This window comes from Saccopteryx bilineata, chromosome 4 (assembly GCF_036850765.1).
Source record: "Saccopteryx bilineata isolate mSacBil1 chromosome 4, mSacBil1_pri_phased_curated, whole genome shotgun sequence".
Classification (NCBI taxonomy): Eukaryota; Metazoa; Chordata; class Mammalia; order Chiroptera; family Emballonuridae; genus Saccopteryx; species Saccopteryx bilineata.
In genome coordinates this window covers 222,814,583-222,829,633 of record NC_089493.1, presented here as the reverse complement: position 1 = coordinate 222,829,633, position 15,051 = coordinate 222,814,583, and the positions used below count along the sequence as shown (strand labels likewise).

The 15,051-nt window shown below is 35.7% G+C and overlaps 1 protein-coding gene across 8 annotated transcripts in view; it reads left to right on the top strand.

The window, feature by feature from the left end:
* The window catches only part of MCTP1 (multiple C2 and transmembrane domain containing 1), a 580,456-nt gene that overhangs the window by 385,219 nt on the left and 180,186 nt on the right, over positions 1–15,051 (top strand). For 6 of the 8 annotated variants that reach the window (XM_066273828.1, XM_066273827.1, XM_066273825.1 and 3 more), the window contains 4 exons: positions 10,810–10,912; positions 12,639–12,741; positions 13,071–13,172; positions 13,559–13,633. In XM_066273828.1, coding sequence (XP_066129925.1) covers positions 10,810–10,912; positions 12,639–12,741; positions 13,071–13,172; positions 13,559–13,633 — 383 coding nt within the window. The remainder of the gene's footprint in view (positions 1–10,809; positions 10,913–12,638; positions 12,742–13,070; positions 13,173–13,558; positions 13,634–15,051) is intronic. The other 2 variants (XM_066273826.1, XM_066273832.1) reach the window with 1 other exon arrangement.

Below are 15,051 nucleotides of genomic sequence, written 5' to 3'. Positions count from 1 at the left end.
CTGTTTTTCACTCTTATTTTCTCATGAGTGTACCATGGCATTTTTCAAAGGCACCATAGTATTGGATCTCTCTGATGTTAACATGTCATAAATTTATTATTGTTATTTTTGAATGAATAATTAATAGTTCTACATATTCTCAATATTAATTTCTAAAATGGTAAATTTTGATAGATAAAACCTGTGTAGCCCTGGCCGGTTGGCTCAGTGGTAGAGCGTCGGCCTAGCGTGCGGAGGACCCGGGTTTGATTCCCGGCCAGGGCACACAGGAGAAGCGCCCATTTGCTTCTCCACCCCTCCGCCGCGCTTTCCTCTCTGTCTCTCTCTTCCCCTCCCGCAGCCAAGGCTCCATTGGAGCAAAGATGGCCCGGGCGCTGGGGATGGCTCTGTGGCCTCTGCCTCAGGCGCTAGAGTGGCTCTGGTCGCAATATGGCGACGCCCAGGATGGGCAGAGCATCGCCCCCTGGTGGGCAGAGCGTCGCCCCTGGTGGGCGTGCCGGGTGGATCCCGGTCGGGCGCATGCGGGAGTCTGTCTGACTGTCTCTCCCCGTTTCCAGCTTCAGAAAAATGAAAAAATGAAAAAATGTAAAAAAAAAAAAAAACCTGTGTAAATGAAAGCCTTTTGAGATTTGCAATAACACTTAAGAGTTCCTAAGACCAAAATAATTAAGAATTGTTGCTATAGAACCATGATTCTCAGTTCAGGGAGGGTAATATTGCCCTCTTGGGCATTTTAGAGATTTGTGGAGAGATTTAATTACCAGAATGATAGGGAGTCCTACTGATATTTGATGGCAAGGTGATGGAGATGCTAACTGACCTACAAAGCATTGGACAATCCTTTTTATCATTATTAAGTGAGAGGAGGGGAGATAGAGAGACAAACTCCCCCCATGAGCCCAGACTGGGATCCACCTGGTAACCCCGGTCTGAGGTCAATGCGCAAATCAACTCAGCTATTTTAGCGCCTGAGGCTGGAGTTCCAACAAGCTATCCTCAGCACCTGAGGCCATCACTCAGACCAACCAAGCTATCCCCAGTGTTTAGACCAACTTCAGCTACTGGCTGTGAGAGGAGAAAAGAGAGCAGGAAGAGAGGGAGGGGATGAGAAGCAGATGGTTGCTTCTCGTGTGTGCCCTGACCAGGAATTGAATCCAGAACATTTGCATGTGGGGCTGACGCTCTATCTACTGAGCAAACCAGTCAGGGCCTAGACAATCTTAAAAAGTAAAAATTGTCTCATGTTCTACATGAGTAAATACAGACATTGATATAGGTTTAAATTCTATTTTATGATTAGCTGAGCCTAAATTACATCCTAAAATATGTATTATTTCCTCAAGCCTTGAAAATGGCTGCCATTTTATAAGCAAACACCAAAGACCTTAGGGTTGCTTCCCAGGTACTTCATGCTCGTGTTCCCCAATAACTTCTTTGACATACTCTGCTATTCTCTTGATTGCCCACTGAGCCTCACTGTCAGGGGCCCTGAGCACAACAGGCTTTGGACTGGCTTCTCCCTCTGCCTGAAATACTTTTCTCCATATATCCAGTGGTAGAATTCAGCTGGTTCACACTGGTTTGGCAGAAGGGATACCTAATTTTTGTTGTTTGCGAACCTGTTGTTAAAATGGCACTTATAATCGGTGTTCTCTCTAAGGTGGGGGCCTAGGCAGCAAACCAATGTGGAAATCACAAATTTACATTCCTTACTCTTTTATAACATTCATCTGCACAACAGTGTATTCTAAGCTCCTGTAGTAATTAATGTTCATTCTGTCTATAGGTGAAAAAAATTTGACAGAATTATATCATACTTGTAATATTTATTTCATAAAACTCATTATAACTTTGATGAAATACTACATTTTAATTCCCTTACATTTGTTACTTCAGTAAACAAACATATAATGTAAAGAGAAAAAGTACCAAACAACCAGGGGTGACAAGCTGTCTTTGGAAATCTCTTAAATAATAAGTTTTATTTTTTTCCCCCAAGGTATTACTTAATATTTTTATTAATATTTTTAAACTCTTTCTTATGACATAATCTAGTTTTGTGTACCTCTTTTATTGTTCTTATTTAAGTATTAAATGCATGTAATAATAAACTACCTTTCGGTGTATTTTTTTTTTATACTTAGAACAGACATTAGGTTAGAGACCTGGTTGTTAAATTATTTGAATCCCACCACTACATATATCCATTGGACTCCTCCATCACTTCCTCGGTTCTTTGCTTAAACCTCACCTTCTAACTGAGACCTACTCCAAACACCCTGATTAAATTTATAAACTGTGCCCCTCCCCCACACTCTTCAAACCCCTTATCCCAGGGGTCGGGAACCTTTTTGGCTGAGAGAGCCATGAATGCCACATATTTTAAAATGTAATTCTGTGAGAGCCATACAATGACCTATGTACGTTTTGCATTATCCAATAAGAATTTCGTGTTGTCCTGGAGGACAGCTGTGATTGGCTCCAGCCACCCACAACCATGAACATGAGTGGTAGGAAACGAATGGATTGTAATAAATGAGAATGTTTTATATTTTTAACGTTATTATTTTTTTTATTAAAGATTTGTCTGCGAACCAGATGCAGCCATCAAAAGAGCCACATCTGGCTCGCGAGCCATAGGTTCCTGTCCCCTGACTTATCCTGTTTTATTTTTTTTCTGTTTTGCATTAACATGTATTGTTCTCTAACATACAATATAATCTTATTATTAATGTCCAATATTTTTTTCTCTTTCTTGTCCCTCACCACTACAAGTAAACTCCAAGAAACCAGAGATCTTTCCTTTATTTGTTTATATGGCCAGGCACGTAGTAAACATTCAATAAATATTTGTTAAGTAAATCAACATATAGTTTTATTATAAATAACTTTTTTAGTCCTTTATAATAACATTAAGGGATACTCTTAAATTTTGAAGTCATATATGGGTCAATCTTATTTAAAAATAGTAAAGAGGGCATTATAGAATCTTCAATATGAAAAAAGATGTATTAGATCTAGTGGACCAAGAGGCACACCTCTAGGGGGTCAGGTTTCCTACCACAATGAAACCTCCTTCGTGACTTAGTGAGAAAAGAGAAGCCCTATTGTTATTATTCAATCTGAAAAAGATCTGGTGGGAGCAAGGGAAGAGTGTCAGTTAATGTAATTCCACCAATCAGACGTTTAAAATATGTTTAGGTCAGTCTGTGAAAAAAGGCTAAGGTCAAAGCCCCCACTCCAGTGAGAAGGGGAGGATCAGAAGATGTCTCCAACATACGTTGCTTTTTGTTCTGGTGATCCCTATGGAATTCCCTCATCTCTAACACTGTTACATATTATGACTGAAATTCCAGTAGAAAGGGCAGATGACAACCTTAATTATAATTTTTTTTAAAGATTAAAGTATAGCTATTTAAAATTACGGCAACTGAGGAAATTAAACCAGAGAGCTTAATTTGTGCAAGGTAGGCTCGAAATAAAAGACTCTCATGAGTAGGAATTGCTTGCTATAGTGTTCAAAGCTTTCTGCATTTACAGAGACATGGCAACAAGGAGGTGGTGACTGGGTCGCCCTCTCCCAACCCCCACCGCACACACACGCATTTTATAACACAGCACATACAGCGGACTGTGCTACTTGTCAGCAGCAAAAGGACCCTGGACAAAGCCCACCACTGATGGATCAGGATTAACTTTCTATTCTGGGAGTAAGAATATCATTCAGTATCTTTTGAGTGACTTTACTGCTCAACCCAGTGGTTTGTACAAACTGAAGTCATCCACTTGCCATGAAACAGGTAGCAAGCAAGTGGGTGGTGCAGACTTTTCCACGGTTCTTCAGAAATCTGTCAGTGTTGTGACCTCAAAGATCAAGGGCTAAACAGGGAGAGAGAATTAGCCAGTTCATGCACCTCATTTAATCCTCTGTGCCATTTTCAAGATTGCCAGATAAGATGCCCATTGGAGACAATTCTGACATTTGATTATTGTTGTAGGAGTGGCTTTTCACCATAAGAAGAATTGAGGTAAAAGAGTAAATGCTTTAAAATCTGTTATATATTTATTTTTATCAGTTAGGGTAAGGAAGTCTCTTTCCAATTTTAATTCCCTTGGAGATTTTTTTCTCTATAAAAATCTATAGAAAAAGATGCCCTTAATATTTAACTAGATTTATGTATAAATACATCAGTTCTCATGTAATATTTTATCCTTTGAGTGACTTTATTTTACTTTATAATCTATATGTAACAGATACCTAGATTTGTACATTAGAGAGACCCTATTAAAAGGATATACAGCCTGACTAGGCAGTGGCGCAGTGGATAAAGCGTCGAACTGGGATGCAGAGGACCCAGGTTCGAGACCCCGTGGTCGCCAGCTTGAGCACAGACTCATCTGGTTTGAGCAAAAGCCCACTAGCTTGAACCCAAGGTCACTGGCTCCAGCAAGGGGTTACTCGGTCTGCTGAAGGCCCGCAGTCAAGGCACATATGAGAAAGCAATCAATGAACAACTAAGGTGTTGCAACGCGCAATGAAAAATTAATGATTGATGCTTCTCATCTCTCTCCGTTCCTGTCTGTCTGTCCTTGTCTATCCCTCTCTCTGACTCACTCTCTGTCTCTGTAAAAAATAAATTAATTAATTTTTTTAAAAAAGGATATACAAATAGATTTAAGATAAATATCCTTGATCATAAATTGTTAGTCTTCTTTTTATATAATTGTCCTCCACCACAAAAATTGCTAGCAATAGAGATAATCACCACATATCACCAGGGTCATCGCCATTAGGGGAAAGTCTTCTCTTCCATTTCTTCTTCCAGTTCTAGAGTTAAAGCGTGGTGCCTCCTTCTCATTGCTTCTGTTAACCCTTCACTTACCTTTATTATAGTGCTTACAACCCTGCATAACAATGATGTATTTCCATGTCTGTCATGCCCACTACTTCATGCGTGCCTTGAGAGCTGAACTGTCTTAATCATACTTATTATTCAGGGTGAGAAGAGCAGACACTAAGTAAGTCATTAACGCTTCAAAAGGTATTTCTATTTCTTCCTAGAAAATTGTCAACATGGAGAATTATTATGTTCTCAAGGAAAACTAAGGTTCTTTTCGATCTATCTTGGCACTTAATGCAATCAACCCACAGTTCTCATCTTGTTGTAACTCCTATCTTGCATCCAAACCAAAATTTCCAGTTTTATTTACTGCAAAGGGCAGGAATAGGCATGTTTTGCCTTAAATGGTGGATGTTAAGGAAGAACCAGTTGGCACTCACAGGTTTGCTTTAGTCCTATGACAAGAATGAGTAAGGAGACAAGAGATTATATAATCATGTTCTATACATTTGAATCTTTAACCAGAAATTATCAGAAACAAAATACACTTTAATTTGGCATTCTGCTTTTATTCTTTTGTACTTTATCCATATTGCACTGAATAAAAACATTACAGGGCATGGCACTGCATCAGTCTCTACAGCTTTGCAGAGTATAATGCACTTTATAGATGTCAACACTGCATCCTGTAGTCAGCCTCACTCCTCAGATACTATCAACAAGCAACTCAGCATAGCACAGAGGCTAACTGGAATAATAAAAGGATGAAAGGAAAGAGTAATTAAGGAGATAATTAATGGTTAAGTCCATCACTGGTATTTCTGTGATTGTTTTCATTTGTTTAAGTGGCACATAATCGGGTCTGCAAAATTTAGGAACTGAGAAGCCAGTCATTTAAAACATCATTTAGCAAACCAGATAAGCACATTAACTGTGTGTAACCACTTCTTTAAAATAAAGCTATAGTGTATGCTTTTTAGTTGTAAGTTTATAGAATTCAATATTGTACATTTACTATTATTTTGGTTGAAATTGCAGTTAATTTTAATTGCACTTGAATCATGCAGTGACAGAAGAACACTTGCTAAATCAGTCAAAAATAACACACTGTGTAATGACCTGATCTTGGCATTCATTAATGATACCTGTAAAAAGATAACTTTTTATAAGGAAAAGATAAATAGAAGTTAATGTAAAATTGCCTGCTCTTTTCTTACCTAAATTTTCCTCTGGGTCAGATTTTAGATATCCAGTCTGTACACTTTGTTGAATGTTTCTTGATCTTGGGGAAAAAAACACAGGCTTGGCTAAGCAGAATAAATTGTTTTCTATCTTCAAATAATAGTATCAGGCATAATGGATTGTTCAATATTGACATATTCAAATCCTGTTCATTTTACCTTCAAAATATATCCAGAATCTACTTTCCATTAGCTGGATCATTGCAATAGCCTCCTAACACTTCTCCCTAACTCCTCCATTGCCCACTTTCTACCTATTCTGCAAATAGCAGTCTTCAGATCATGTCACACATCAGCTCGATCCCTCCAAAAGCTTCCCCTCCCACTTAGACTGAAAGCCACATCCTACAGAGGCCTGCCAGCCTCCCGTGCCTCCCTATGTCATCTATTGCTCTCCCGCCACAATCCATCCCCCCAGTCACGCTGGCTTCCTGGGTATTGCTAGAAACATCAGACACAGTCACTTCTCTGACCTTTCCATGACCTGTTCCTCCAGGTAACCCAAGGCTTACTCGCTGCCTCCTTCATTCCTTTGCCAGCGTCACTTTGTCAATGAAACCTTCTTTGTCAGTCCCTTTAAAAATTGCCTACACATACTGGTATGTACTCCTAATCGCCCTTCCCATTTTAATTTTTTTCATAGTGCTTACCACCTTCTAAAATACTCCACAGTGTTATTCATTGTCTATTTTCTTTCCCAATGTAAATTCCATAAATTTAGAGTATATTGGGAGGAGAGGGTTGTTTGTTTTATGCACCTTATATCTCCTCAACATATAGAACACTGTTTTGTACAAGATGAGCAGCAAGTCTTTGTTGAACAAAAGAATCTATGGTGAAAACATGAGCCAATTCCTCCTGTGTGTAGCCTACTAACTACTAAGATATGGCATAGTTATTGGCAAAGGTCTTGCCTGTTGGCTTGCATTTAAACATGGACCATGGGGGCAGATCAAGGGTTCTAAAGGTCAGATAGAATTGAGTTTAAGTAACAGCTATACTACTTACTACCTGTGACCTGGTAAGTTATACAATCTCCAGTCCTCAGTTTTCTCATCTGTATAATGTGGATAGTAAAAGTTCCTTTCTCATAAAATAGTCATAAAATCTTCAAGAAAATGAACATAAAATGTAATGTTGGGCTTATAATAATATAAAACTCAGTAAATGTTTGCAACTATTATAATAAGTATTAACATTGCCCTTTATTTACTAAGATTTTTGTTGAATATTTTACAAATATTTACTCTTTTTGACTAGGAGATTTAACTCAAGATACAAATTGTTTCCTGTTATTTTTGTACTTTAAAGCACATTTTGATGTTTTAAATATTCTGTTTGTAAAGACATTACTTAAACCCATAATTTACTGATATCCTGCTAATGTGCCAGACGTTCTGCTAGTTACATTCTGTTATCTCTGCAAGAAGCCATTACTGTCACCATTTTTTACTTAAGGGAGCAGGCCCAGGATCATAGAGTTCAATCCCAGTTTGCTCAACCTCTAAAATTTTGGCCTTCTACCCTGACCTCTGTCCTCTCACTTTGAACTTCAGTGCCTTGCCCAGTGCTCTTGAAAGTACGTGGACTATTTGAAGATTCATAAGGTGTGAAGTAGCTCAAGTGAGGGGCTGAAAAGATCTTGAGATTGGAGATGAGAAAGAAAGACTATATTCCATGCTATACAATGTGGACTTTACCCCATAGGCTCTGGGAAGACATCAAAATAGCTAAACTTGAAAATAGGGTTTCAGAGATGTGTAAAATGGCAAGATTTTCAAGGATTGATTCATATCACTGACTACAATTCAGTCTTCAATATGACTGCATACTCATTAAGAATAATGGATTTTATATCAGGAAAAATCAGTATGTATAAATGAAAGCCATGTTAAATAGGAGTTTGTTCTGTCTTAGGCAAAGGCTCTTTTTCAGAAAAAACAAAAGTACCGTTACATTCCACACAGTGTCTAATAATGTGGTTTCTTAAAAATTATATTGTTTACCCATTTCAAGTTATAAGTTAAGTGCAGATAGGACAATATTTTTGACAATGATTACACTCCACTGGAATTTAGAATAGCAAAATGATGAGAAGTGGTTTCAGAAGATGCTCAAACTGTTATTTTGATTTCTAGTGCTTTAATACCTTCATTCCAATAGAAAAGAGTGACGGAGAGAGTTAAGTAATGTGATGATAGATGACTAATATTGATTTTCCCTAAGAATAGTCTTGAGAAATAATCAACTAAGAAAATAGGAATAGCCACTGCCTTATTGGCATAGGCTTTGATAAATGTATTAGTTTCTTAACAAGATATGGAAAGTGTTAAACATTAAGAACAGATTCTGTTTCTTTAAGATCTTTTAGTCAATCTCTGACTCCAGATCATTTTTTCTGTCTGCAAATAAAGATATAGTAACAAAGATGATGATTTAAGAGACTTTCCATGGGGTTAATTAAAATGACTGGAAACTTGTTATGCAATTGAATATAATTCCTGTGGAAAAAAATCAAAAAAGAATCTTCATCATCTACTTGCAGATGTTTAAAGTGCATTTCCCCGCACCCCGATAGACACTGGTTTCTGAGTTAGTTCTTGTGTTTCACTTTTGGAGAGGTGGTACAATTTTGACTGAATCTATTGCACTTGTTGATCACTGAGGGAAGTAAAACCAATTCAATTGAAATAGAATAGTAACTGAAGTAAAGCAAGTGAAAATGGGGGAACAAAGATAACAAAAAGAGTTATCTCTATTTAGTCTTTTCTGTACTTAATTAAGATGAACATGAATATGAGAAAAATTAAAAGGAAGTCCAAGGAAGAGTGTGAGAGTTACCTTTGTCTTTTAAGTATGTGCTTCCAAAGCTAATCATTTAATCAAAATCTTATCTAAACTGAAAGTGAAGTAGTTACTCTTTTGACAAGGAATTCTATTATAAATGTGGCTTTATTTTTTTTTCTCCCATTGTTATAGTGGATATGTTTTATCTCTCCAACAATTATATAAAGTATTTGAGGTTGTAGTTTATATTCTGGCTTTTTGTTTACATCATAGTGCCCAGCCCAGAGCCACGTATAAAGAAAATACTTAATATGAGCATTAAGAATAAGTAAGGTATGAGAACTGTTTGAATGGAATTTTTATGCTTGTACATGAATTATATAGGAGAACATAAAGTTGTTCATGTGGTAAATAAAACTTATTACAATGTGTTTTAATAAACAAAATATTCTTTTTAATATTATTTTTCATGGTGTTTCAATTGTGAGGATGGATGGTAGCAAGTAGGGCAAGAGGAATGTAGATGGGAAAAGAAAGATAACACACATCCCAAGCCATAGGTAAAATTTGCACCAGACCTAGAAGACTTTCAGTCCTCTATTCTTTTTATATTCAGTCCTCTATTCTGTATTGAAAATTATTCCCAAGACCAAAAATTGAGAAGACTACCAGAATGTTAAATTATGCAGTTATCCTGTGGTATGTGAGGCCACTGAACTACCACACACATATTCTATCTCTTTTTTAAATATAAAATTAATAAATTAAATTAAAGGTGAATCAGAGTTTGTATAGCTTATTTTAAGAATTGCAATATAGCATGTAAGTACACTGCTATGTGGGAATAATGTAGCTTATCTGTCACCAATAGCTAATGAATTCTTTCCTATTAAAATTTAATTGAAAATCTTCAATGATATTTAAGCTTTCACAGAAGTGTGAACCACTGTGACTACAATTCACAATGCATTTAAAACAATTATTCTTTATCATTAAAGTTAATAATATGCACATTAACCTCTTATGTAGTCTGAATCAATATTGTCGTTTAAAAGATATGACCTCTGGACAGCTTTGTCTAAATATTGATTTCATTGTCATTTGTATAAGGTATCAAACAAATTACATGCTGCATTAATATCATTAATGCTGCCCCTATAGAGCCTCTGACTTTATGGATTCTTATAATACAGGACACGACATTACAAAATATTGAGGACATCACAAAATATAATTTCTGGATGAACAGGATTTGACTATGGGAGAACAGAGTTGCTATAAACAGATAACTTCCAAATCCTTTACTCTCAGTGGACAAAAAAAATAAAAAATAAAAATATTGCTCTTTAAATGCAGAACTGGTTGTTGAGGTTATGTTTCAAATGACAGATTTCTTTCTGCTTCGGAGGGTCTAATTTACTTTCTTGTGATGCCTTAGATATTTCAGAAGAGAATCTTACGTCAGATTAAAATATTTTAATTCTGCAATATAGTAGTTTCCTCCAAATCAATTTGTTTAGAAATTTCTGTTACAAGTTACTAGTCAGATGAGCTGGAAAATACATGCATAAAAATAAAGAGCCTGAATCTTTCAAATGGTCACTATGGGATTAAATAAAAGCGGACTTAGGGATGGAGGTGCATCCCATTTTCCCTCATAATTAACAGTTATATTATTATTTTTGTGAAAAAAATTACAAATTGAAATATTGGCTGTATAATTTACTTTTTTTTCCTGGTGCTAAAGTTCAATGAATCACAATAATGAACATAATCAAGTTACAGCTAACTTCATTTTAATGTTGTTTTAAAATTTTTTTCTAATTGTACTTCACTTTTTGTTTTCTACGAAAAATTTTTAAAAAAAAGAAAACCCAGAAAACCACACTCTGAGCTGTGGGTGCTATTTATCCTAAAAATGTCCCCCCAATCTCTCGTAGGTAAAAGTGACCCATTTTGTGTGGTTGAAGTGAACAATGATAGGTTGCTGACACACACCGTCTACAAAAACCTCAGTCCTGAGTGGAACAAAGTCTTCACGTTGTGAGTAGTAATTACCTGGAGCTCATTTCAGAAATAGGGCTAAATGATATTTATTTTTTGAGATTTTCTGTGTGCATTTATTCTTAACTGATTAACAGCTCAGTGCATCTGGGCTGCTTTTGCTAGCAACAGTGAGTATCATAATTGCATCAGCTTTTTGGTAGTGAAACCTAGGGAAAGGGTATAATATCTTTGTTTTTGCAAATATTTTTTTTAAACTATGCTTTCTATATGATTTGACCAAGGACTTTGCTTCCTTAACTGGATGGCCATACTGGTTCTTCCTTTTATACTTTCTATTGAAATTCTCCCCAATTGCATTGACACCAAGGAGGACAAAGCTCTATTTGTTCTATTGCTCAAATCAGCAAACAATCCAGTCTCCAATTCGGCAGATGCTTTCGTTTTGGTTTGTTGCATTTTAGCACAATAAGAACATTAAGAATTGTCCTAGCTACCAAAATACCCTATGAGTTAATTTTCCTTTTGTTTAAAAAAGTTTAAAAACCATTTTTATCCCACTGTAAAAGCTGCCAATGCTACACTATAGTATCCCCTAAGTTTGTTTTTTGGTTTTGTTCTGTTTTGTTTTGGAACTGGGCTTTAATAATGAACTCTGCACAAAGGAAAACTCCAAACAGAAGTGCTTCTTAAAAGTTTTCTAACATAGTTTTAGTTTTTGTATGTGAAAAACTGTTAAATTCTTTATTAATTTCTTATACTGTCTCTCCTTAGGAGCTAGTGACTAATCTGATTTAATTATTTGAACAATTTGTCTTTAAGGAACTTTACATTTTTATAAAAGATGAAATCCCTGGTCAGGAGACTTGCACTCCTAAAACAGTTGTGGAGAGTATTTTTCTCTGGAATGCCTTATTGAATGAATAGATTTGATTATTATCAAAGCCATTAATTGATTGTGCCCTGATAAAGCCTCTTCTCACATGTGGTTGCAGTCTTTCAGTAATGATTATATTCTTTTAGTCTTCTCTTAATTCATGTTTTCTTGGTAAACAGTTTGATCAAAGACTAAATGCTATCAACAATTGGAGCTTATTTTTCCAGAAACAAAAATATGAAGAGCTTGCACAGTTGTTTATTAACAAATGTTGTCTTCGGAGCATAATGGAAACTACTTAATTTCTAAATCCTAGGGTGGTACAGTAGCTATCAATGTTACATTTTCTCTATTAGTTAATTTTTACTATAAACCCAACAGAAATAAGTCAATGTTTTCATAAGAGCTGTAAACAAAAAGATGTCCTATTAGTAATAAAATAAAATTATATTAAATATACTGTGACTCTTGCAAATATCAACCCTGCCAGTGTTTTATGTGGGGTAATAGGAAAATAAGACTTATTGTGATAATGAGTAGGAAAAGTCTAAAGAATATCAGTTCCACTTATTGATGTTTTGCTTTTCTTACAATAACTTATTCTGTGCCCATCCAAATGGAAAATTATATTTCATTAAAAAATTATAACTTGAAATTATGATGGTGTTCAAAGTTCCTGATTAATAGAACCATCAATGTAGTCTACTAAGGTGCATTGTGGGAAATTCTGTCAGATACCAAGAAAGCCATTTTGTATATGTGTGTATACAAGTAGCATACATAAAAAACACACACACAAAATCAGCTGGAGCCATCTAATTTTCAAAAGCTTTTTTTTTTGTTCTCCACTGATGAAGTCTTTTTTTCTTACATATATTTATTATGCAGCAACATTAAAGATATCCACTCAGTTCTTGAAGTGACAGTTTATGATGAAGATCGGGATCGAAGTGCTGACTTTCTGGGCAAAGTTGCTATACCATTGCTGTCTGTAAGTTTTATTCACCTGACACACTGCTCTGTGTTGCTTTTGCTCAAGGAAAAAAAAAAACCCTCAGCTCTATATCTGTCATTTCTCAACCAAGGTCTGTAATAAGAACACTAAAAATTTTAACATACTCAATTCACGGCCATGTTGAATCCCATGATAGTTAATTTTTCCTGACAGACTTGATCCTGGTAATGAACAGGTACTTGTCAGAATTGCCACAGTTGTTTTGGGTTCTCTGTCAGTTTCAGCAGCTGGGGGTCAAAGGTCACTGAGGGAGTGTATTCAGTGGAGACCATGAGACAGACGGCTGTCATGTCCTTTTCCCGCAGATTCAAAATGGTGAACAGAAAGCCTACGTCTTGAAAAACAAGCAGCTGACAGGGCCAACAAAGGGGGTCATCTATCTTGAAATAGATGTGATTTTTAATGCTGTAAGTCTTAACTTTGGCTTTTTTGTACTGCTAAAGAGTTCAGTTTCATGAAAGCTTTTGTTCCTGATTTGTAGAGAATTTCTGTCATTCCTCATTTTCTCTAAACCTTGATGTATCCTGGAGAATACGCTTCTGCCACTGCCTGGCACACCCACACTTTCTGTTATAGCTGGCGACTGCCGCTGCGCTGAACTCCAGCCGCTGCCTGCCTGCCTGCCTGCCTAAAAAATGGAGTGCATGCATGTGCCACTGTGTACATTTATATTTTATGAGCACAGCAGCCAGGACTTTGAAACTTTAGATATTATTGCAAATTGAAGTGCGTAAAAAACTTGTAAGCATTTGTAATATATTAATTCATAACAGACACATATGTTGATGTATAGGTGAAAGCCAGCTTACGAACATTAATACCCAAAGAACAGAAGTACATTGAAGAGGAAAACAGACTCTCTAAACAGGTAAAAAGCAAGAAAAGATTAATTCCTCTGGGAAGACCTCATTGTATCTGTAACACATCTAACTAAATTCAAATAAACTTTGGAGGTGTGGAGGTTGGGGGAAGACTGAAATTTTTGATCATCTACTTATGTGAAATGGCTCTTTATTTTTTTCTTTCTTTTTCTGTCTTCCCTTCCTTTTCTTAAATGATCAAACAAGGACAATACCAAACCAATAAATTGGATGGGGGTGGTCAAGAAGAAAAAGGGGATACTGTGGATGCTGCATAGAATGGCTATGTATTCATGCAAAACGACCATTTTGAACATAATATACAATTTGATTGCCATGGAATGTGTAAATGAGAACACCAAAAGCTGAGGTTTAAATATTTGTTTAGACCACCCACAGGTATGGTGCAGGTGTGTGTAAAGCGAGCCCAGCATTAGCTCTTCCCTCTAATCCAGGAGAGAGGGGCTCCATCTTCTAAAGGAAACCTTCTTAATTAGATTTTGACTATGATCTTTTCCAAGTGAAATTTCATTACCATTTTCAACTTAGAAAATAGAAAATCGGGAACTCTGATTTTTCTGTCATAAAGAAATTTTAAATTAGGCTTGATAGCTTATAATTAGACTTATAGTTTTAATTAGGTTTGAGTCAAGTTAAGAAAGAGTACTAAGAGCAAACCCTTTAGAAGAATGTTTACTTCTTATTAACACAGCTAAAATAAAATGCATTTGATATATCTATAAAGTTTACAGAAATCATTTGTGTGTTTAAAATATTTAATCATTTTTTTGCTATCAGAAGAGTAAAAGATTTCTATTTTCAATCAGTTCACTATAAACTGTGTAATGTTGGGTTGTTTTAAAGACAATATCTGAGTTACAAATGCAATATCTGTTTAAATAGAAATACAGATTACATTTTCCCACAATTATAAATAAAATTAATAAAAGTAGCCCATAAAGGAAGTGATCAGGGGCCAAGAAGGAAAACAAGTAGGTAGACTCTGAAATTTGTCTGAAAGAAATTTAAATTTGAATAACTTGTTAAAGCTGATGTGCACGTACTTGCATCTATATTTACACATATGTATTTCTTTCATCTGACCTCAGTAAACTTTACATAGCTACGTCTTTAAAATACCAGATCAGCATTGAAGTATATTTGGAAGTAACAAAATATTAACTTTCAGACATTCTGTTCTAATTATTAACATAGCTGTAATTTTTTGAACATCATTTAGTATCCAAGCTGTTCATTTTATAGTTGTAGTCATACCTTAGTTTTAAATTTAAATTTTATCAATTCTCATATACCCTTTTTAGTAAAAGATTTTGTAAAGCACTTGGTTGCGATAAATTTTTCCTAAATACAAAATCATGAGAAACTATAGGTTAAATTTATGGTGGGAAAGAGAAAGGTAGAGATA